The 23,689-nt window shown below is 36.4% G+C and overlaps 1 protein-coding gene across 1 annotated transcript in view; it reads left to right on the top strand.

The window, feature by feature from the left end:
* Window positions 1-3,753: 3,753 nt before the first annotated feature.
* SEL1L (sel-1 suppressor of lin-12-like (C. elegans)) overlaps window positions 3,754-23,689 on the top strand; it is a gene marked incomplete at its 5' end in the record, with an annotated part of 27,093 nt that continues 7,157 nt past the window's right edge. Inside the window, 18 exons of the mRNA XM_009576851.1 lie at window positions 3,754-3,795; window positions 4,452-4,480; window positions 5,590-5,627; window positions 5,992-6,214; window positions 9,767-9,934; window positions 10,546-10,651; window positions 12,424-12,586; window positions 14,480-14,533; window positions 14,614-14,673; window positions 15,300-15,381; window positions 15,704-15,858; window positions 16,616-16,672; window positions 17,672-17,740; window positions 19,007-19,084; window positions 20,281-20,343; window positions 21,128-21,215; window positions 21,472-21,620; window positions 22,191-22,356. Coding sequence (XP_009575146.1) covers window positions 3,754-3,795; window positions 4,452-4,480; window positions 5,590-5,627; window positions 5,992-6,214; window positions 9,767-9,934; window positions 10,546-10,651; window positions 12,424-12,586; window positions 14,480-14,533; window positions 14,614-14,673; window positions 15,300-15,381; window positions 15,704-15,858; window positions 16,616-16,672; window positions 17,672-17,740; window positions 19,007-19,084; window positions 20,281-20,343; window positions 21,128-21,215; window positions 21,472-21,620; window positions 22,191-22,356 — 1,790 coding nt within the window. The remainder of the gene's footprint in view (window positions 3,796-4,451; window positions 4,481-5,589; window positions 5,628-5,991; window positions 6,215-9,766; window positions 9,935-10,545; window positions 10,652-12,423; window positions 12,587-14,479; window positions 14,534-14,613; window positions 14,674-15,299; window positions 15,382-15,703; window positions 15,859-16,615; window positions 16,673-17,671; window positions 17,741-19,006; window positions 19,085-20,280; window positions 20,344-21,127; window positions 21,216-21,471; window positions 21,621-22,190; window positions 22,357-23,689) is intronic.

Below are 23,689 nucleotides of genomic sequence, written 5' to 3' on the forward strand. Positions count from 1 at the left end.
TGTGTCAAATGCTGCCTTGAATACTTGTTCATTCCTAATGTCTGGTCTGGAAACAGTCATCTGGAATGTGAGTACGTTGAAGGGAGGGGTTTTAAGAAGGATGAGTAAAAATGGTTCAAGTATTACATTTCCTGACTTCAGAAGATGTTTTTAATGAGGATTTCTTTTAGTAGTGAGTCTTTTAACTATAGCTTTAAATCCTAACTCTGTGGTCATAAACTTTGCTTGAATCAATTTATTGAAAACTTGAGGTGAATGCAAGAAAACTCAGGCCTAAAGAAATGGGTGCTATTTTTTTAAAGATATAGTATTAATACAGATTATGAAGAAGTTGAACATTGGGGGCTGGGGAAAGAATATTAAGGAGTCCATGGGGCATTGGCAAAAGCAGCTAAAAAAATGGTAACTGTGTGTGTTCCAGCTGAAGCTGGCTATCTTCTGCTTATCACAGCAGTGATCGCCTTCTGCTTCTTCTGTTGATCATTCATTAAGAATGTTAAAAAAAATCTTCTCTTATTTTTTTCTGATTGCTGGTATTATTTGATTCTTGGGTTTTTTTCCCTTTGTTCAAAGACTAAGAGGTAGAAATTCTCTCATTCTGCCAGAAGAGAGGAAGTGATTCTCCCTCTACCTGCACCTTCCATGGCTAACTTCAGTGATAAGCAGAGGTTTTCATACTGTTTCATTAAACTGGTAGGACATATGGGCACAGTCATATACTTGTAGGAAACTTCTGTACCTATTCTTTCAAAACAGAGCTCCATTGAGCTAAACTTGTTGCCTTGTTGTCTGATAGGGAATCTCAATTCCTACAGAGGAACTGCTGGAGAGTAAGTTTTGTAGTTAGCCAGCAATTGCAAGGAGACTGGAAAAAAGATTTGTATTCACCATGAGGGTTGACCTATATCTTAATCTTGTAGTTGCACTAAAATGAATACACTGCACAGATTGTAACTGGGAACAATTTACTTGCTGCCAAGGATACTTTGAAACTAGTCTTGCTGAATAGATGCCACTTAAGGATTTTGCTTAACTCACTGCATGTTTTAGACGTTCATGTAGTAGGAATAGCATCTATGCTATGGAGTCTGTTTCTGTGCTGAATTTAACAGCTGAAAAATTGATGAGAAGCAATCTGAGGTAATCTTTTTCTTAAGATTTCCTTTTTTCCTCCAAGAATAGGTTAAACAGGGTATGCATTCTCTTTCAAAGTCTAACTAGTCACTTGCACAAAAAGAACATTGAAAGAAATAACTAAAAATACCACAGAAGATCTCTGATGGATGCTCTAACGCAGTCGTTGCCAAACCTTTTCTGTTCATGCACCCCTCTCAGTAAAAAAATTTTTGAGTGTGCATCTTCAATGTTAACTTACAAAAAAATACATGTATGTAATTCTGTACTAACATATTATGTACATCATAAAACATGCACAAAAACAGAAATGAAAAAAGAATGAGATAAAGGTGAAATAAACACTGTATTAAGAAAAGTTTTATTTATTAGTGGTACAAAAAGTATTTTCTTCCTGCACCCCAGTGGGTTGGCTAGTGCACCCCCTGGGGTGTACACACCCCACTTTGGAGATCACTGCTCTATGGCATGCAAACGCTTACTAGTCGCTTTGTTGTGATAGCGTTTGAAGCTTGAAGAGCTTCGTAAAAGCTGGAAGGAAACTGACTACAGTAATCAGTTAGGCCGTTCATCAGAGCTTTGGGAGATTGCCAGCTGCTTGCACTTACTGAATTTTTGGCTATTTCCCAAAGGTGAGTGACCATTCTAATGTTGAAACTAATAGTATTTCTTGTCTGGTAGTAGCAGTCCTTTAGCTTTATAGGCTGTCAGTTGATTTGTTCTTCTAATAGAGCAAAACTTTGGAACTGTTGGGCTCCCTCAAGCTAATGACATTCTTCTTGCTGAATCAGACTGCATAGCTCTTCTTATTTCTACCTCTCTCTCCATAGTGCTCTCTTGAAAATGGTAATTCTCACAAAATGGTAGGTTCTTTATCCAGCATATGGTAGGATCTTTTTATCTAGCATAGGCTGCCAGAGTACTTTTGCTATATTTAAATAGACTGATTGAACACTGGTCTTTCTAATTGAGGGAAAATGAATACATTTTTAAAGATGATTTTAATTATATATGAAGTGGTGGAAGGTTGAAACAAGTTTTTAGCTGTATGAAGTGCTCTAGAGTCCTAGCTGGGCACGAGAGCACGCAGCGGCGTCTACAGCTCAGCGCTGTTTGTAAGTGAAGCATTCTGTACAACATTGTCAGCTGCCCAACGTTTCAGCCACAAGTATTTTTGCCTACTTTTTCCTTTTAATGTATCATTGCATCTCCCTAATTTGTTTAACAAATGGCAGGATTAATTTCCAATTGGCCTTTTCAGAAGGGGTGTATAGAATTAGGCAGCCTTGGTAGCAGACCCAAATTTAACAAAAAAACAAAGTAATTTTTTTAATTTAACTGTGGAAAAACAAACTAAACTATCAGCTTTAATCTCTGAAGCAGGTGCACAAACATAACATCTGTGACTTTGTTTAGTAGTTGAGCCTTGACTAATAAGCTGTTCTTAGGTTCCATAGATCTTTCATTAACACTTTCAGAATAGTTTTCTTAACTGTTTCTTAGAAGTAGACACACTTCTATGAGTAGCGGGTGCATATTAGTCAGCAGTTCTGTGAAATAACAAGGCTGTAAGTGATCCCTCCTCTAGTTACATTATCAGCCATCACTGCAACCTCATCTGCCTAACTTAGAACGAAGTCCCAGAGCTAAGAACAGTTAAACAAATATTTTATTGTTGCTTTACTGCTGTTTTGGAACCACCGTTTTGAATACAATTATTCAAGTACTACAACTTAATAACAAAGCTGGCTCTTTCAGAGAGAATTTAAATGATGCAATAGAAATGAAATAGGTTTATTTACTTTCAATAAAGAAGAGCAAACATTTAATGAGCTCTACCTTATGTTGCTCAGATGTCTCTTGCCTTTCCATTTAGTAAACGTTTTGCTTTGTGTATGAAGTTACGATAAAATTGTTCTTTGATATGTGTGCGTAGATAGTATACCCTATTTATGTTTGACCTTGTGTGGTCTTTTGTTGTAAAGTCAACCTTCCACAAATTGAAATCAGTAGAGCCTTTACCAAAAACCTAGAATGGTCTAGTGCTGTCAGGCATATAGGCTGTTTCTGAGCTGACGAAAACAAACACCCTAGCTCGTATAGCTGTTAAAAGTAACATGATGTTTGCTCCTGTAGTAACAGGTACTGTATAAGTGCTTTGTATATATTAATAGCAGCATACAAGCTACTGGGTAGGTTAGCCCTGTCTTAGTTTTCCCCCACTCCAGAAGCATGTCTGAATCTCTTGACCAGCTCTGGAGTTTGAACTTGTAGGGGTGGGATTTGGTTTTGGATCAAAATTATTTAGGATAGTAGAATGTAATTTGTGGGAAACACAGTAACTTCAAATTTGTTTCATAGTTTCAAAATAGAAAGGACCAGCAAGTATCCTAAATGCATACGTACTTTTACCGTAATTAAAAACCAGCTGTTATATGTGATATGAAGTATTGAAGTTCAGTGGTAGAACTTATGACTTATCACAATCAGCCTTATCTGTTAGATTCCTCAAGCTGATAAGCACTGTGGTCTCTGCCAAAAATGCAGCTAGCCTTGTTTTTTCTTATGCCTCTTTTAGTGTTTTTTTCCAAATTGGTGTTTGTTCTTATGTTGTCTCAGTTGTTACTTGGAGGGTCTGTTTCTTCTGGAGTGCTCTTTGCTGTCTCCACTAGTTTTTTGGCAGGGCTCTACATACTTTCATTTTTGGACCTGTAGGTTACAGCTGCTTACCCACACCGACTGTTCCAGATTCTTCTGCTGGCAGTCAAATTTTTTGAGCTTTACATCCTCTTCAGTATGCTCAACAGACTATTGTCTCAGTTGCACTGTCTAACTTCTTGTCACCTTAGTTTTGCAGCTTCACTAGAAGTCTTAGCATTTTTTCTTGATTTTTATTATGCTGTTACAGCTTAAAGTTGATCCTCATCTTTTTACTTACTTGTTCTAATCAAAGGTTATACTTCAAATAACAATGTGGAAATAGCCTTCTGGAATCTGGGTTCCAAGGTTAGCCCTTTCATTGCAAATGCCTGTGGTTGCTCTGTTAGAGTAATAGCCTTCAAAACATGAGCTGAAAAAGTGTCATGTTTGTAGTTTGTCAGTTCAGAGATTATTTATCTCTGGTAAGACACTTTACTTGCATGAGGATGAAAAGTATGCAAATTTTGTTTGCTGCCAAATGCTTACAGAAAGTCAGCAGAGTTCTATAAACTTTTGGAGAGTTTTGTTGGCATTCAGTATTTGTGCAGGTAGTCTTTAATCGCTAACATAACATACTAAATGGTGTACCTCATGTACAGGGCACTAACTTCTATCAGTTTAGGTACCTTTTCTAGTCAGAGTGCAGGTCTCCAGCTTGACAACGCCTTACCACTGCTATAGGGCATTACACATCCCAGAGTCTCAGAAGGGGGGAGTTTCTAAATGTAGTAGGAGTTAGTGGCAGCTTTGCTTAGTCATCTCTTTATATTTTGAGCTTTTATTTTGGTTTAAGTAACTTGGGTACCGGAGAGAGGGAGGTCTGTAGCATCTTCTTTCAAATGGGGTGGGTTTTTTTTTACCTAAATGAGGTGGTATCAGATACTGATGGCTGGAAACAGTCACATTTTGGCTGTGATAATTTTAGAGGCTTTTATTCGAGATGATAGTGCAAACCAAGTTGTTCGAGTAGCCTGTTTAAGTTACAGGAACAAAGGAAATAAGAGACAATTCTGTAAAACAATGGTAAAAATGTCATAAATAAGCTTTTCTGATTATCTTCTCCCTCCTTTTCACCTCTATTCCTTCAGGTCTCTGCCTAATAGCCTTTCTTCTTTACCATTTCTTCTCTTTCCGATCTTTCTTATCAAGATTCATATTATAGCCCATTCCGATAAGAAACAAGGCTTGCAGCTCTTGAACGGTATCTTGAAGACAAACTAATTTATCACAGTTCTGAAGAGAGACCTCTATATAAAGGTTTGAATATGCTGATCAGGCAAAATTAATTGGCATTCTATAAAGAACAATGTTTAATTATGAGTGGGGTGGTATTAATGTAACTTTCTGGTTGCTACTGAAGCTGTTTATACTAAAGCTGGTTTGGTGACTAAAAACCTTAGGTTCCATAGGCCCTTTTCACTTGATGTATACCTTTTAAAGTAGTTTAGTTGGAATGGAACAATTCAGACTGTGTAGCAATCTAGAGGATTGATTTGGGTCTAAAAAAAATAAAAATCCACACTTTTTTCCAGTATTGGACACACAGTTGTGTTGGCATAATTGAAGGAAGAGGATTGTCTGTGAAACATTTGATTCTTCCTGACAACGCTAACAAGGTCTTTCTGAAGTGCGTTAGTCAACTTAGTACACTAGAATACTTCAGAACCATGGTACAATATTATAGCTAAACTTATTTTTATTTTGAGAAAATTGCTCGTGAAAAAGCTTTTTACTGACTTACAACATCTCTTCTAGATGAAGAGGGAAATCAAGATGAATCGCTGGACTCAAAGGTGAGGAAATAAGTTTCTAGTCATTCTGTTTTTCTTGTGGAGTGAGAGCAAAAGTCTGAAATTCAGAACTAAGATTTGATTCCTGTTTTAAACTGTTCTGTAGCTCTTGCTGTCTCATTGATTCTTCTGATGCACTGAAGAAATTAATGTTGTGTTATATCTTTGAAAAAAAAAATTTTTTCTTTTCAAAGAACTGAAAGGGATAGAGTCAATGAGAGCTGATAGAGGTAGCTCAACTTACTTTTGATGCTACTGTTTAAACTTAGTATGTTAATTAATCATATCTTTAAAAAGTAATGTCTTTTTTGCCAGCTGTTGCTGCTCAGTTTCTAATTTTCTAAATTATGTGGCCGCTTTCCTTCAGACTTTATCTGCAGAGGACCAGGTAAAGGACCATTCCACAGGAACTCGAGTGGTAGCAGGTCAGATCTTCCTTGAATCAGGGAAATCGGACTCTCAGTCAGAGGATGAAGAGAACTTTCACAGTCAGGAGGAGGAAAAACAGAATTCGCTGGAAGAGTTGAACTCTCTAGAAATGTCAAATCTATTAAATAAAGATTTGGAAGAAGCAGAAATACAGAGTCCAGGTAACTGCTCACAGACTTTTGAACAAGTGGCAAGAAAGATGCATCTGAGTAACTTTGGCATGTGGATGAACACAAATAGTAATTTTGAACATATGAAATAACTAGTGTCTTAACCTTTCTGGAATGGAATGGTAATTGCTGCCTTTTCCATTAGAAAGCAACACCAAAAAGTTTTCAAATATATTGTGATTGAAGCCTGAGTGGTTATTTTTAGATGCATTTGAAAGGGTTTTACATAATTCTTGTTGTTTCCATCTTCTTGGAAAGCTTTAACTATCGAATGGAGAAAGCCCTGATTCTTCAAGTAGGACTCAAGTACACAGACTATGCTGTGTGTATGTATACCAAACATAGAAAGAGAAATAGCATCAGTGTTTCAACCTGCTGGCTGTTTGCCTGGAGAGTCAGTTAACAGAGAAGGAACAAATTGTTACGCAAAGACAAGCTTCCTAGGACAGCATTAGGAGCCTTAAGGCAACATCTAAATTGAATGTAAACTTCAGTAAGGTTTTAAATATAGGTAAAACCTTATATCCTTGTGCCTAATTCCCAGGAAATTCTAGTATTTCTTTTTTACTACTAATGAAAATATAAATTTAATATGATTTTTTGACCTGCAGTTAGTAGTGGATGATAACTATATGGCAGTTGAGTACCCTAGCCTATGCAGCAAAGACACTTCCTTTTCACTTGTCCATAGAAAGTAAATCTTCAACTTTACTGAAAAAAATATAGTTACATGATAATATAAGTATTTGTCTATCTTCTCAACTCAGATTTGAATGTCAAAAGAAAGCAGGAGTTGTGAAATGAGCTCCGTTGTATACTAACTTTCAGTGTTTTCTAATAAGCCTTCCTTATTAACGCAGAACTAGTTTGTAAAAACTCAGTAATAGGATTAAGTATTGCTGTCGATAGGTGTGGTGTTGTACAGGAAAAAGGTATATAAAATCCACCAAACAGCTTGCTGCCACAAAACAGTCAGCTAAGCACCATATTTAGTCAGTGCAGTCTATTTCAAAAGCAAACTTTAAGATACTTTTACTCTCACATCAGAAAGGTGTAACCAGATGGCTTGCTCCCTGGCAACTGAGGTTTTTAACTACACCTGTAAAAGTATTGTAAGTGACTTTCAAAAACCATAAATTTAAGTCTTGTGCAGTTTTTGGAACCTCTTATGAAGTAAATAAGTGATGTGGATGGAAGGATTACTGGTTTTATCTAAAAGTATTTGTATTCTGGCAGGAAAAAAACGACAGCTAAACGACAGCTTTACTGGCAAACTTTAACTGGGCAGGACAGGAATCTACCTCGGGTACAGATGTTACATCTTTTGAATGAGCTACTGGTGACAGGACTGCATTAAGGGAGATTAAAGCTTTTCTAAGTACAGTTTGGCTCCTGTGTATGGTCATGAGATTGCATGGAAAAAAATAATATTCTTCAAGTTTCCATGAGTATTTTGCAGGATATTGAGCAGGAAAAAATTTCATCTTCAGTAATTTAGAATTAGTACTACTAAGGCTTTTAACCTTCTAAGAAAGAAGTTGTCCTGCTCTCTTCTGATTAGCGAGGAGGTCTTGTGTGTAAAGAAAATGGTATTTTTTAGTTATTTATCTTTTGTGTGGTATGTTTTTGTAACAATCAAGTTCCATACTAACAGTTTTTGCTGAAAACTGCCCACGAGTTTATACAGAGCTGGCAATTCCTGTTGCGTTTGTTTTCCTATTTGAAGGAATCTTACAGTAATGTAACCAATACTTATAATAAATCTATATTTGGGTTTCCTGCACCATAAAGTGTGAGATGAGATGTAAGTAAATAAGGACAAAATATAATGATAAAATACCATATACTTTATTCAGACATAGTAAACCAGGTAAATTGCTACTTGCACTTTGACAAAAAGTAATTTATCCTCTGAGTAAATTATTTGCCTCAGTTTGTATTTATCATTCGTTAAGTACATGATAAAATAACTCTGGTGAGCATTTTATTCTGTGATCGCATTGCTGTGTTGCTGTAGGGGTTAGTATTTGTTACTATCAGGGGGGAAAAACAGCATTATGGTTGAATTTAGAATTAAAAAAAGGCAAGGGGGAGGACTGGGGCAGAGTAATTTCATAACTTCAGTGTACAGCTAACTCATGCAGAGCACTGTGTAAATGGTTCGTGTCCAACTGCTTTCAATGTAGGAGACAAGGTACTAAACAATACAAGTAAAACTTCAAGATCTCAAATAGTTTTAATATCCTGGACCTGGAGTTTGTTCAAATGACAGTGATAAGAGGTCCTATCAGTTGTAGTTACATATACCCTTAGCATGAGTTTGTGCATTACGCTGTGGTTAACAGATGTCTGAAATGATTCCAGGCTAATTGCATCTGGACACATTGTTTTTGAATGCAATTTCTGAAAATAACATTTTTCCTTGTGTGTTATGGGATAATTAACTTGGAGTGGTATGGTGGAACATCTGCCAAGGAATCAAATTATGAAGAGCAATTTGAACAGGTCAACTAATCCTGGAGACTTCCTTATGCTTCAAAAAATCAACGTGAGATTTTTAAATTAGTATGGTCTCTAGGCCTTACAAGTATAGACCCTAGAAAAAAGAACTAGCTTTCTCTGTAACCACAAGAATTACAAATTTAACTTGAAAAAACACCGTATAATTGACATTCTCAATTGCATGACTTTGTAAATGTCTTCAAATGAAGCTGAACCCAACTGCTGGATTTAGCTTAGTGAAAGAGGAAGAATCTTTATAAAAGGCTAATTGAAATAATTTCATTTTCAAAAAATGAAGATAATTCTTAGTCTTCATAGAAGACTGATTTTGTTTAAAAATATTGCAATAAGTAACCTTTGAATTTCTAGTTTATGAGAAATGATAAATCATGCTGTTCAAAGTAATTTTGAATGCAACTTAAATATATTGGTGCAGTGAAATAAAGTTTTCAATATAAGTATATGCAACAATAGAAAATGACTGGACTCATAGTGATTTCATTTAAGTCTTTTCTTACAGTTGTATGTTCTAAGTGTACTCCCTGCTGATATTCAAGTACTTTCAGTATCACATTTGGCGATGTGAGTGGTTTTGTCATGATTACGTCTAACCCTGGGGCTAAAATGAATATATGCACTGGAATGCACTTCAAGGGTAGTCTTTTGCATGAGGAAGGGAGTGCAGAGAAGAGAAAGTGAAAGGAAGGGCTGTTTATTTTGGTAGGCAATAAAAATGTAACCAAGATTTGCCTTTTCCAATCTAAACAAAAATATTTTCTTTGCTTAGAACTAAGGAATGTAAGAAACCACATACCTTCTGTTTCATTTCTAATTAAAAATAAGAATAATATTTTTTCAAGTGCTATTTAGAAAAATAATTGCTTTTTCAGGCTTTTGTAAATTAGAAATTTTACTGAAAACTTGATTAAATGCAGTTCATAGAAATCAAAACCAACATAGGAGTGCTTTCCCATATGTAGTGGATGACTTTAATTAGTGGAGTAAAGGAAAGCAGTCTAATTCCTGGGTACGTATTTTCAGTTTTGACAGCTATTGGAGGCACTGCAGATGGTGAACCTTGCTACTTCCCCTTTTTGTTTATGGAGAAGGAGTATGCAGAGTGCACTGCAGATGGGAGAGAAGATGGCAGGCTTTGGTGTGCAACGACCTACGATTACAAGAAAGATCAAAAGTGGGGCTTCTGTGAAAGTAAGTAACCTGATGTCTTGTCCAAGGAATGCTTTCTTAAGCTATTATTTTCAGTCCTCTCAATGCCCTTTATTTCTGGGTCTAGAAGTCCCTGTCATATATTAATGGCCACTTTATACTGTGATATACAAGTAATTACAAAGGCAAAGTTCTCATGATGGAAAAGATTATAATGCAAATGCCACTTCCCAAAGCTATTTGGGAAATCTTGCAGTGGAGGCATCATAAAACTCTTAGTTTCTGAGGCTGTAGGAGTATAGGGGTTTGACAGTGTTTCCCATTATACTCACTGATTTGTTGCACAAACGCAACCCTTCTCTAGGAAACGTCCTCCTGAAGGAGGAACCTTTCTTCCTTACACAGCTTGCTTTGGAGCAATGAAAAGAATATTTTAACAGCAAATTCGCACATGAGAGACATCAAGTGAGAAGAAACTGTCTACCAAGATATCCAACACCTGCTTGAGACAGCTTTTTTAATCACTTCGCTTATTTATTGGTCTTCAGAAACATATTTGGTTGTATTTTCTCTTTAGAACCAATAGGAATTTTGAGAGAATAGTCTTGAGCTGTGTAATTGGAGCTCTTAATATACTCTTCTCTTTTTTTAAGCTGAAGAGCAGTCTAATAGAAGAAGACAGATGCAAGAAGCTGAGGATGTTTATCAGACTGGAATGAAAATCCTTAATGAAAGCAGTAAAAAGGCTCAGAAGAAAGAGTAAGTCTACCTCCTTTACCCCCACAAGAGAAGGATGACACGGCTGGTCACTCTGGCTTAACTGAAAAATAACTTAAATGAGTTGCCCTGGGACTTTGCAATTTATTGGACTTAGCATCAAACTATGCAGTGATAGTAGTGAAAAGAAATAGTAATTTCAGGGTATTTAGAAAAACAAATTTATGCCTGCTTTCCTCTGAATCCACTAAAAATTGTATAAGATTAATTTCTGAAGAGTGGATGTCATCAAAACATTGACTTAATGCAAGATGGTGCCGCAATTCTCTAGCTACAACTTACATGTGGCAACTGCCCAGAAAAAAACCTGAGAACATGATACAAGATAATTGTCCTTTTTCAAATGTTTCTTACAGTCTGGTTCTCATTCTGCTTCAACGATTAAGTGGGAAAAATCAGCATTTATTGTCCTGCTCTGTTTTTGTTCCTGCTTTCTGATGTTTTCGGTCACCATAAAAATAGTATTAAACTTAATCTCAACAAATTGTTAAAATTCTAATAATTAACATTGTATGAGAGAAAAGGGTAATGCTTGTAGACGAAACAAAAAAAAAAAAAAGAAATGAGCGTTCTGTTCATTCTGATCTGTTTAGTTTCTACTCTGTATGTGTCCAATTACTGATGAAATAGTTGTCAGCTTACCACTATAATTAAGAATAGCTATGTTAATTTAGAACTCCCTGGTACTCATGTTGACAACTTCATCAGTAAGTGGTGACTTCAGGCTGTTGATTATTATGTGGGCACTATTACCGTGTTAAACTTGTTTGTGGAGATAAGGGAGCATATTTCTACTTTATGTATCAACGAAACTGAAGCACTGCTAGAGGTTGTCCATCACACTTTAGCAAAGACAAAGGGAGACAGTATCTGTTAGACTCCGACTAATAATTATTTTGTATAAAATAGTGTAGGAATTGTAAAACAATATTAGATCTTAGTTCTCTTGAACACCTTACACTTTCTTAGAAGATGAAATTATGTGAGGAACCAGGTGTGCCTCAGCCTGTCCTAAAGAAAGAAAACAAGTCTGAGAATAGAAAGGAGGAGAGGTGAAGAAAAATCTTGGAATGCTATCAAAGGTCCATGAGAAATCAAGCTAAAGCATGCTTGACAGTACTGTGTTATGATGTTTAAGGTTACAGTTTTTTAAGTTGTTGTGAAACCAGCTGCTGTGAAATTACTTTGGAGGACTACTGTAAGTTCTGAGGGCTGAAATAAAAAGGGGAGTTTCCAGAGAACTTTCTCATTGTTAGCATGACTGTTTCATCACAAAATTGATGATGTGTGCAGTTGTATTGGACCCTACACTTACTGTTTTCATTGGAATGATTTTGTACTCAACAAATCAAAGAGACTCCATAGTCTTTTTCAGGCTTGTTTCTTCTATCATGATCTGTGAAGCTGTCAGAGTAGTGGTCCTACTAGATACCTAGTACAGGACTTAAAATTGTTGCTACAAAAACATGATCATTTGACCTTAAACTTTTCATATATCTTGCAGGGGAGGAAACGCATACTGCTTTGCATATGGAGTAGAGTGAAAATTAAAATCCAGTTTCTCTGTTAGCTAAATCATATGAGTTGTTGCATAGATTGTCAATTCAGAGCTGGAAAAAATGACTGTAGGTAGATGCACTTGTAGAAAATAGAGCCTAAAACAGAGGAACAGAACACCTCCCCAGAATCTTCAGGTTTATGAATGGAATCTGCTTCTTTGCCTCAAGGTGACTAAGAAATTGTTTTCTTTTAAGAGCATATCAATATCTTCTGAAAGCAGCTGACATGAATCATACCAAGGCAATGGAGAAAGTGTCTTATGCTTTGTTGTTTGGGGATTACCTGAAGCAGAACATCCAGTCATCAAAAGAACTATTTGAAAAACTAACAGAAGAAGGGTCTCCTAAAGGACAAATGGTATGTATATCCTTAGATTCTACAAAAGTTTTTACAGGTTTATAAATTGTTTTATAGATTGTACTTACTCTAAGGTGGTTTTGTAGATTGTTCTTGCATCCAGAATAGAATGACATCAGTAAGTGGTATTTGTTGCCTTGTTAAAAAAGACAGCAGACAGAGTGCTGCTTTTTTAAATTGTTTGAAAACTTGATGTAAAATGTTTGGTTCAGGCTCTGATTCAGGTAATGTATTTTATTAATGCTTGCCTAAGCATTTCCTGATCCTGACTGCGCATTGCCTTTACCTTTTTAAATTTCACCAGTGCCTTACTTCAGTTCAAAGGTTGTCCCCCAAATGCTTCTGCTTTACCTGGCTTCTGCATGCTGCTAGCATTACTGAGGGTGCAGTGGCAAATGGACCTGCACTCTCAAGGTAAATGCATGGAAACAGGTCTTCTCTTTGAGTTTGAAAAAACAGCATTAAACTACCAGTAATATAGTATGGTAGTGGTCTTTTGATTTAATTAATTAAATAAATTAATTAATTAATCTGTTGTGTGACAGACTAGATTGGATGTATAAGTCAAAAAACAGGTAGATACAGATAACTCCAGCCAACAAATCTTCGCTGAAACTCTGTGTTACTTTTCATTTCTCTTGTCATTTGTGTGCGATGTTGTGGCTTTTCATCTGCAGTTTTATCTTTGAGATGGGTAGATATACACACAGACAAATTTATAATCTAGGAAGTTATAAACTAGGAATCTTGAAAGCTGTTTAGTGGAATGGGACTCACTTTGTCCCTGTGCCTTTGAACATTATAGAATTGTTCATATGTAATTGTCCACATGTAATGTCATAAAATGTGGGTGTTATCAATTTTAATATCTCAATATCTGCATATACTTATTGTTTAATTGTCTCTTGCTTTGGAAGTGTCAGCTTCTTTAGGAATTATCCAGTTTCTTTTAGGTCTTTGGCTACCAAGTGTCCTGCTGTTCCCTGTTTAATGTTGGAGTGCTGAGTTACCATAGAAAGCAGGAACATGTTTTCTCTAGCGACTTTATATCTCAGTGAAGACTTTGACTTTTATTGGTCTATAATTCAATACTGTCTGCATGAGGTGATTTTTTTTTTTTTTTTTTTTTTGGGGGGTGTGCTTTCACACATAGTGTGAAATAGTCTTAGAATAGTTTTAGAACACTGTGAAATATAGACACCTTTTTATATATACTTCTATCTTCTGTGCTACTAGTTTCTCCTGTGAGCCACACAGCTGTAACAGGTGTTACAGATAGAGCAGTAATTATGTAAATTTTAAGAATAAAAATAACTTTTGAAAAAACCTCAGCCAAACAGCTCTGTGCATTCTAACTGCTTATATTTATAGTCATAAATGCAACTAACCCATGGCGGAACAGATGCAAAATAGTAGATTCATACGATCTATTAGACAGTAAATCAAACAGTAAGACTATTCTAGAGAAGTTCATGGTTCATGTATGTTTGCACTGGTGTATGAGACAAATAGGTTACATGAATAACCTGACAAATATAGTTGATCTTCACTTGAGGGTCTTTAAACTGGGATACTTTTACTGTTCAGGACCTTTGGATCTACGTTTGGCATTCAGGCAAGTAGTCATTTTTTCCTTGCATTCGATCCACTAGACTGAATTCTGGTGACTTGTATTTATGTTAGTGTCCTAGGCAACTGAATAATTTAGAAACTTCAAACTTTAAAAGGGGCAGGGAAGGGCCTAGACATAGGAGGGTATCAAAGTGAAGGTAGTGCTTGACATATTCTTTGCAGCTTTGAATTGTTGTTTGACTTCTTTATACTTTTGTATTCCAGGAAAACTGATCCTGGATTTTTCAAAGGATGTGCTGACAAACTTTATTTTATTTCCAGGCTCTTGGATTTCTATATGCATCTGGTCTAGGAGTGAATTCTAGTCAAGCTAAGGTAACTCAGAAATCTTCAGTGTGTGCTCCTGTATTTTATCTTGGAGGCAGATGTTAAATAACCAATGATTTTGTTTTAAGGCCCTGGTGTATTACACTTTTGGAGCTTTAGGAGGAAATCTGATCGCCCATATGATCTTGGTAAGTAAGATAGTTAGTAACTTTACACATGCAAGAACTTTTTTGTACTCTTAAATATTTAATGTAAGGTTTGCATTCATGTGAATACACTGTCCAAATATTAGATCATCATGCATGCATTGGGTGGGCAATAGTATCCTCCCTGTTATTCCTTGTTAACTTAAGGAAAAGTCTGCTCATTGTAAGCTGTATACCACTGTGAATCTAGATGGACTGTGTTTACATCTCTTGACTTAAAGCAGAAGTGTCAGACTTTTAATTTTTATAGGCTAATGAGAACTGTGAAAGCCAGAGATCTTTACAGAAGATCCTGTTTAAATCAGTATTGTGAGATTTAAGACAAATAAAGTGCAACATGTGTAAGTAAAAGGCTTTAGGTTTTCACCCATAAGTACCATTCTGCTTATTTGCTTTTTCTTGAGTAATATCTGAAGTATATTAGCTATGCTTAACCTTTAATGGTATCAGTCAGTTGTTTTTAATGCAGACACAATGGACCTGTGGCCTTTGTTTTGCCTATTGTCTCATCAAATCTTGCTCAAGTAATGTGAAAAAAGTTTGTAATCTCGCAAGCAGTATGTTGTCAAATAAATTATAGTCCTGTATTTTTTTGTGTTCCTTTCTAGGGTTACCGGTACTGGGCTGGGATAGGAGTCCTTCAAAGTTGTGAATCTGCTCTCACTCACTACCGACTTGTAGCTAATCACGGTAAAAACTTTTTACTAGGCTAACGTTCTTTCTATGTATTTCTATATCATTCACCTAGAAGGTACTAGAAGTACTATCAACACTAATAGGACAAAAATAGAGAATACCAGCTATTAAATGAGTTATCTGTTTGGCTCTGAATCATGATATGCTATTTTTATCTCTATCTGTTGAAATGTCTTTAATTCTTAGAGAGTGTCAAAGTAATTAATTCTTTCTGAGTAATAGTTTGAAGGTCTGTAGAGATCTGTTTTTACTAAGTTGCAGTGTAATATTTGTATTGAACAAAACTGTCTGAAAATTTATCTTACCTGTTTTCCAGTTGCTAGTGACATTTCTTTGACTGGTGGCACAGTGGTTCAGCGAATTCGCTTAGCAGATGAAGTAGAAAATCCAGGAATGGCAAGTGGGATGCTAGAAGAAGACTTGATTCAGTATTATCAGTTTTTAGCAGAGAAAGGAGATGTACAAGCACAGGTAAGATTAAGTTCACCTGATGGTATGCAGAGGCTTTCAAGAATTACAGGAACAGCTTTATGAAATATGGAAAGACGTTGGAGCTTTAGTTTTCTCTTCCTCCTAAATCAACCTGGTTGCTATTTCCTCATTAGTCTTTATGAGAAGAGGCTTATATTTTAATGTGTTTAAGGTAGAACTTGGACAGAAAATGCAAATTTGTGTGGAAAATAAGTCCAAAACATTATAACTTTAGTATCTTAGGAAAGAGGATCTTGGCTTCCAATAGAAACCAGCCAGACTAGTCTAAGGATAGCTTTAGATGTTGTGGAGGAAGCCTTGATCAAAAGAACTGGCCCTGACAGGGGACCTTAGTTTCTCGCTGCTTCTCCTCTTACATGACTTCTGCATGCTGCAGGCTGGACCTCTTCTACACATAATGCAGGAGGGGAGGACACTAATACAGGCAAATTGTCACAATTCGACTTGATCATATATGGCTTAAGAATTAGGTAGGCAGAATTCAAATGAACAATTATTATTTTGTATCTAGGACAGTCACATAACTTTTATCTAGGATAAATTTCTGCTTAGGCTAATGTGAAAAAATAGGACTGCAGTTATTGAAGCAAATCTGTGCCTTCAGACTTTGTGGCATCTTTAACTCTGATATGGTCTGTCTTTGTGCATGTAATTAGCTCACTGGTATCTGTATTACTAGAAAAAGAAAGTCCCTACAGAAAAGTGACTTATTTGCAATGCAAAAATTTATTTTTAGGTTGGCCTTGGACAGTTACACTTGCACGGAGGAAGAGGAGTAGAGCAAAATCATCAGGTACCCTTTCTGTGTATCTCTGATGCATATTATGCTTGGTGGAGGGGGAGAAAGTATAGCTGAGACCACAGTGAAGCAAAAGTGTTTAAGTACCACTGTAAGGTATTTAATGACTTCAGTAGTCTTGTTCAATAAAACTTAATTCATTCAATAAAACTTAATCTTTATGTGACTAGTACATGGAACTGATTTTCTTACACAATTAGTTCAAGACTAATCATCTTAGAAATGAGGAAGTCAAAAACAAAGACCAGATTTTCATCAAGTAGTACTTGGAACAGGCTGAGCTTTTGTACGTGTAGTAGAATCTTCATGACGCACTGTGTGTGCATTAGCAATGATAGTCTAGTTTATGTGGCTTGCAAGAATATTTTGCTTCTGTAGACAAAGCAGTGCAACTTTCAATACTAAGGATATTAAGTGTGCATAGATAATAGAACTTCTGCTGATGCTACTGCTTATAGAAGTTAAAATAGCTAACCTCTTCTTAAAGTATATGTTGAAAAAATGGAAAGCTGAGGATGTGCAGTCCTGAGGATTATTTCAGACTGGTTACCAACTGGTCATCACATTTAATCACCTTAAAATGACTGCTCTATAAGGGTTCAGAGATGATATCAAGTGGTCAGAATGAGTATAACCAAGCTCTGTGTAAAACTGGAATAGGAACTGGCAGATCTCTCCTCTTCTAAACAGGGTTTGGAGATACAATAAGGAAGTAAGATTTACCTGTGTAGCTTGTGCATAGTAGCAGCTGTAGTATTTTTTTTTTTTCCCCTCTGCTTTTTGGAATACACTGTTGAGAGGGATTGCTGCTCAATATTCTGATTATAAGTGGGGAACCCTGCTACGTATATTAAATTAGGTGGGATTGATAACTCTCATCTCCAGAAGAACCTTGTAATTTGGCAAACAACCTACTCGCATCTGCTCTATTTGCAAGAAAAGGTACTCAAATCATAGTCATGGTGGCTAAAATACTTGTTTTCTTCCCTACAGCGAGCATTTGAGTACTTCAATCAAGCAGCTAATGCTGGCAATTCACATGCCATGGCCTTTCTAGGAAAGGTAAGATGGACAGAAACACTCTCAAAAGTAAGCAAATTGACTGTCTTTCAATGAAAAATAACACATATTTCCTACTTTCTCATATCAGGTAGTCTAAAACTTGAATGCTGGAATCGAAGTACTTGTGCTTTGCTACTGTTTTGAATTGTCCTGCAACATTCGAATGTCATAGTCTAGTATGTCTAGTCTAAATTTTCTACTTGCTCCTTTGCTTTAGGAACTTCTGTTTTTTCTAAATAGTGCTTGAACTAGATCTTTTTTTAAAAACTAAATAGTTAAATACCTAATTGTCCTTTTTCTGTGGTGGGATTCAGCCCCCACACAGTGTGTGGGGAAAAGCTAAGCTTCTCAAAATTTTGCCTAGTGGGAAATACTAAATTCAGGAAGGAAAGGGGAAAGACATCTGTATTCTTATTCTGCGTAGAGAACTGAGGCATCTGAGTCAGAGTTGCCAATAGGTCTGCATCTACTCTGAACCAAAGCCTGAGTCTATCTGCAAGGTGGGCCATTGTGTCAGTTTTCTCACATTTAAGTCCTTTTGTTAATCTAAAACGTGATTGACAAGCTGCTAATGGTGATATGTGTTACTGCTTAGAAAGGTATTTGGGTCACTTGCCTGAGATCTGGGTTGCAGGCTACCTTCACCCTGTGAGGAGCTAAATCCTTATTACTCCATTTGAGTACCCTCTAAGGTTAGGCTGCAGTAAGCAGCAGCTCTAGCTCATCTTTTTCAGGCTGTCACTGCAGTAGAGGATGCAAAATTCATGTCCTTAGAGCATGAATGTGCTGACAGGAGAAATTGCAGGTTCCTGCTTTCCCTGTGTTTTGTACACCCTGCTTGGGTGTTTTGTATCTAATAAATGCTGAAATGAACAGGGTTTAGTAATCAATTTTTGTTTTGTTTTCAAGAAGTATTTTAACTGCCAATATAGTTTGACTTCCACTGGTCTTACAAGATTTTTGCCCAATTATGTGTTCTTCACTGCACACTGGTAGAACTCAAAAATGAAGGGTATTTTCATGAAAACTTTTTAATTTTATGGACAGTTCATTCTCCATTAGAAAGTTAAACCCTCTGAATCTGAATTTTACAGCATAGAGACGTGTTTTCTGCTTCTGGGCAAGTTCTTTAATGATTATTCCATAATGCAATAGTCAGTCTAATAGTACAATAGTCTCCCTCTCACATGCAAAGTGAAGATGCTTTATGATCTCCATGCTAAACTGACTTCTTCACTGTTTTTCAATAATGCCTTTCTCCTTCAGATGTACTCAGAAGGAAGTGATGTTGTACCTCAGAGCAATGAAACAGCTCTTCAGTATTTCAAGAAAGCTGCTGATATGGTATGGTTATCTGTAAGCTAGAAATACAGCATATGCATTAAAAAGTTGATTAGCTGGGAAATGCTGCAAATGCTTCCTTTCACGCACTTCCATGTGCATACACCTACTCCCAACTTCTGTCCCAGATTAGCCCATAATTAAACCTTGCTTGTCTAAGATGTCAGAAACTGCCTCCAGTTCTGGTCATGGTGCTTCATGAAGATGTGTTCAGCACAAGGAGTCTAGCTCTCATGAATGCTGGAATCAGTATGAAATACTATCCACCTAAATAGCCTGCAATTCTGTTAAGTGTTAATTTTCATTAATCCAAAGTTGTCTTGTCACAGAAATTTACAGTACACTGATACTATGTTATCTTGGTTCTGTTTTGTGGTCAGTGAATAGATAATGTTTTGGGATTTATACATCTCATCTCATTGGAGTGTTTGGTTTTTGGCTGTTAAGCCCTCATGTCTGTCTTTGACCTGTCCCTTATAGTGGCATTTGTACAGTTAAAGCATCAGTTTTCATCAAGGAAAGATGTTTAGCATGTGAAGCACAATAGATGAAGTTTTGAAGAGATTGTTGTAAGATAACTGTCTTCATGGTTCTTGCATTCCACTATTAGATTGCTATTCTACACCTCTGTCCTAGAGTAACAATATCTCAATTTGCTAATTTCCTACATTCACTGAAGGTTTCTGATGTGCCCCATTGCCTGTCCTGGCACTGAAGGAATACCATAGTGCATACTTTTGCAGGGGCAGTGGTCAGTAATGCAGCCCACAGGACAGCCACCAATCTGCCCTTAAATTAAGACAGATTCTCAGAGTTCCTGTAGCTGTTTTGGGAGCTTCTGTAGCATCCAGAACATCTCAAACTTGGAAAAACTGAAGATGAATAAGCTACTAATGCCCCACTTTTCTATGGGTGTGGGTTCTATATCTCACATGATATTTTGAAAGTGCATAGTAGACTTTCATAACTAGAATTGAAAGCTTTTATTTTTCCTGTTAGTCACCTGTGTAGTTACTGAATAAAAGTTATCAAAGATACTATTTTCTCCCTAAATAACTATTACTTACTAGGAGCAAAGTTACAAAGAAAATCTATCTTAAGCACTATTTGTTTTAGTGATGTTAAAAGACATACCAAATTTGAAGGACAGAGCTGTAGGTTTTGCCTTTCTTTGCAGAAGTGTTTTCCTGTGTTTTCAGGGTAATCCAGTTGGACAGAGTGGATTAGGAATGGCTTACCTCTACGGAAGAGGTGTTCCAGTGGTAAGCTTTTGACAGCCATCTTTCTAATCATAGGTGATTGTGTAACTTCTTGTTGTCAACAAACTACTTCTCTGGAGAGAAGTACCGTAGACTTAATTGTGAAGATTTCTGTTACACTGAAAACTCCATGAGGAAATCTGTAATATAAAAAAAAAAAATCACTATGGAGTTAGCAGCTATGAAACATGATAAGTTCCCTCTAAGTTTGAAAATGTTGCTGAAGCTATTAGAAATGCATTGCATTTTTGGTAGGAGTTTTGAACTTGGCTCTAATTTTCTTGTGAAATAAGACAAATCCTAGCTGTCCCCATTTTGTCTATCTTGTGAGAGTGGAGGAACACTTTGAAACCTTTTAATTAGTTCATTTGCCTTGTTGCTTTTCCCACAAGAAGGTTTCTTGTCAAATGTTTTATATTTAGCTATGCAAACTGATACTCAAAAGTTGAATTAGCCCAAAGTTGAGGAAATAAGTTAAATAATTGTTCTAGAAACAGAATAGGGCGTCCGTTCTGTTAAGCATAACTATTCATAGCAATGCTATATATGGATGCCAGCTTTGAGATAGCTACAGACTTAAGACATGCTAATATCATTGTAGGCTATTTCATTTTTTGTTTCCAAATTTTGACCAGGTGAGTATTTTCGCACTAGAACATCTTGCTGTAATTTTTCTGTAATATAGATCTGTCCATGCACTTACATATGCGCACACGTGTATTTTCTTTCATTACTTCAATTATGGTGTATTGCAAGGCTCTAATGACTGGACCAAATCTTCCTGCAGAACTATGAGCTAGCACTGAAGTATTTCCAGAAGGCTGCAGAACAGGGATGGGTTGATGGACAACTTCAACTAGGTTCCATGTATTACAGTAAGTGGCATCACATCATGATTTGCCGGGTCTAAGCATCTGCCCTTTCAGTAACTGTTCACTAGGTGGCATTAGAAATGTAGATATACTGCATGTAGAGTGGTCTTACTGCACTGAATTTATATTTTATTCTGGTTTTTCCTAACACTTTCATAACTTTTTTCTTCAATAATTTTAAAGAGTAAGTACATACTGTATTTCATAGAACTCTGCTTTTCAAGAGGAGTGAATAGCAATGACTTATTCTTTCTTTTAGATGGCATTGGAGTCAAGAGAGACTATAAACAAGCTTTGAAATATTTTAACTTGGCCTCCCAGGGTGGCCACATTCTGGCTTTTTATAATCTGGCTCAGATGCATGCTACTGGCACTGGAGTGATGCGATCCTGTCATACGGCTGTTGAGGTAAGGTCATCCATTTATAAAGGTCAAATAATACTGACTTGCAAAAGGTTGGGTATAACCACGTCAGCTTATGTAGGAAATTTGTCTTAGCTAAAATCCACTGGTGACTGCAGAGCAAAGGCTATCAAAAGGAAAAGGGAGATATTACCAAACTCCTTTGTGTCTCATGAGAAGAATCTTTATTTTTCATGTTGATACGGCAAGTTTGTATTTGCTGTATTAACTTTGAAGAAAATCAAAAGAATGTAATGCAAAGCAAACATCGGTATTTTATAAGTACTGAACTCTTCATTTAGACATGGGTTTAAGTGTAACAAAAAAGCTGATATGAAGGAAAATTCTGAGTAAGCATCTGAATCTTGGCATGTATTTGCTTAGTAACCTGTATCTTAGAGTAAGCCTGTCTTAAGCAGTGAGTTCATCTATCAAGTTTTTCCTGTGAAATGCAAGTATTTTGAACAGGCATTTGAATATTAGAGGTTTTCCTCTTCCAAAACCTAAATTTCTGAAGTTCCTGACAACCAGTCTTCTCACCCTTTTTTTTTTTTTTTTTTTCCTTTTTTTCTGCAGTTGTTTAAGAACGTATGTGAACGGGGGCGTTGGTCTGAAAGACTGATGACTGCCTACAACAGCTATAAAGATGGTGATTCAAATTCTGCTGTGGTTCAATATCTTCTTCTGGCAGAACAAGGCTACGAAGTTGCACAAAGCAATGCTGCTTTCATACTTGATCAGAGTAAGGACCTGAATTTGTACTGGAAATTTTTTTTGGAGTTGGCCTGCAGTAGCCCATTTAGTAGAACGCTAGAGTGCTTGAAGACATAATTACATAGCTCTTGTGCAGTTAGAACTTCAATGAGACTCTTGTCCTCTTTCCTGCTCTTCACACTGGAAAGTAGTCAGTTTTAATTTTCACCTCTAAGGATAGCTTTCTGGCATAAAAGTTAAAATACACTTGAATTCTGACTTATGGGATTTAAGAAATGGAATAGGGAGAGAATGCTTTAGAAACTTGCACAGTGCTGAAAACTTTCTTCCCTGGACTTCCTAAACATAGCCTTAACATTTTATTTTTAAATCTATAAAGTAGGAATTGCATTAGTTTTACATTTGGCCTTTACTATGCACACAAGCTTCAGTTTCTATTGTTCTTTATCTTGTAATGTCTTTTCTCAGCACTTTTTTTTTCCCACATTTTTTTGTAACTTTATTCATACTACTTTTGAAGCAGGGGTGAAGAGCTGGGCAGTTGGTTCAGTCAGATTTGAAAAAACTTGTCCCAGGTCTCTTACTACAACTAAGTGGCTAGAACTTGGATTTCCTATAGTTTAAGGTCATAGGGAAACAATGGAAGTACAAGTGACAAATCTTTCTAGAAACTACAAAACCCAGTATTTTAAACTTTTTGGATCTCAAATCCAGAAATCTAGGTGTCTTATTACCAGCTTTAGGGCTTTGTATTTTAATACAAAAATCAGCTATTGGTGGCTGATAGGCTAATCTAACATCTTAATTTCCAGTTAATATTTTTCAAAGGTGCCCTAGTGACTCATCTTCAGATAAGCTACAGCAATGACAGTCTTGGCTGGGAGTGCATTCTTGCAAAGAAATAGCATCTTTCCCTGGGTTAAAATTCTGATTGTCATTACTCAGATATATCTGCATCTCGACTGGAGATGAATTTAAAATTATTTTATACAGAAGATCTGTATGTCAACTGTGAGATAGTATAGCTGAAACCATACTTACACTAGAATTGAAAAAAGTTATAAATCCTTTGAACTGTCTGAACTCTGATATTTCAGCAACCCTCAATTTATGACATGGACAAGTAAAATAACTGTTCTGAAGTAGCTGTAGCACTGCTATGTAAAATATGGAGTCTCTGGCTGGTTAAAGAGTTTAAGCCTTTGTTTTACTTGACTAGTCTTGGGTTTTAGATGGTCAAACTAAAATAGCTTATACTTTAGCCTTATATTTGAGTGCACCTTTGCCAGAGCCCGAATTGTGTGCTCTTAAGACTTGCATCTTCTGGCATTCCTCAAGTATGCTTCAGAATCTGCTAGAGC

The sequence above is a fragment of the Fulmarus glacialis genome, unplaced genomic scaffold (genome assembly GCF_000690835.1).
Source record: "Fulmarus glacialis isolate BGI_N327 unplaced genomic scaffold, ASM69083v1 scaffold43744, whole genome shotgun sequence".
Classification (NCBI taxonomy): Eukaryota; Metazoa; Chordata; class Aves; order Procellariiformes; family Procellariidae; genus Fulmarus; species Fulmarus glacialis.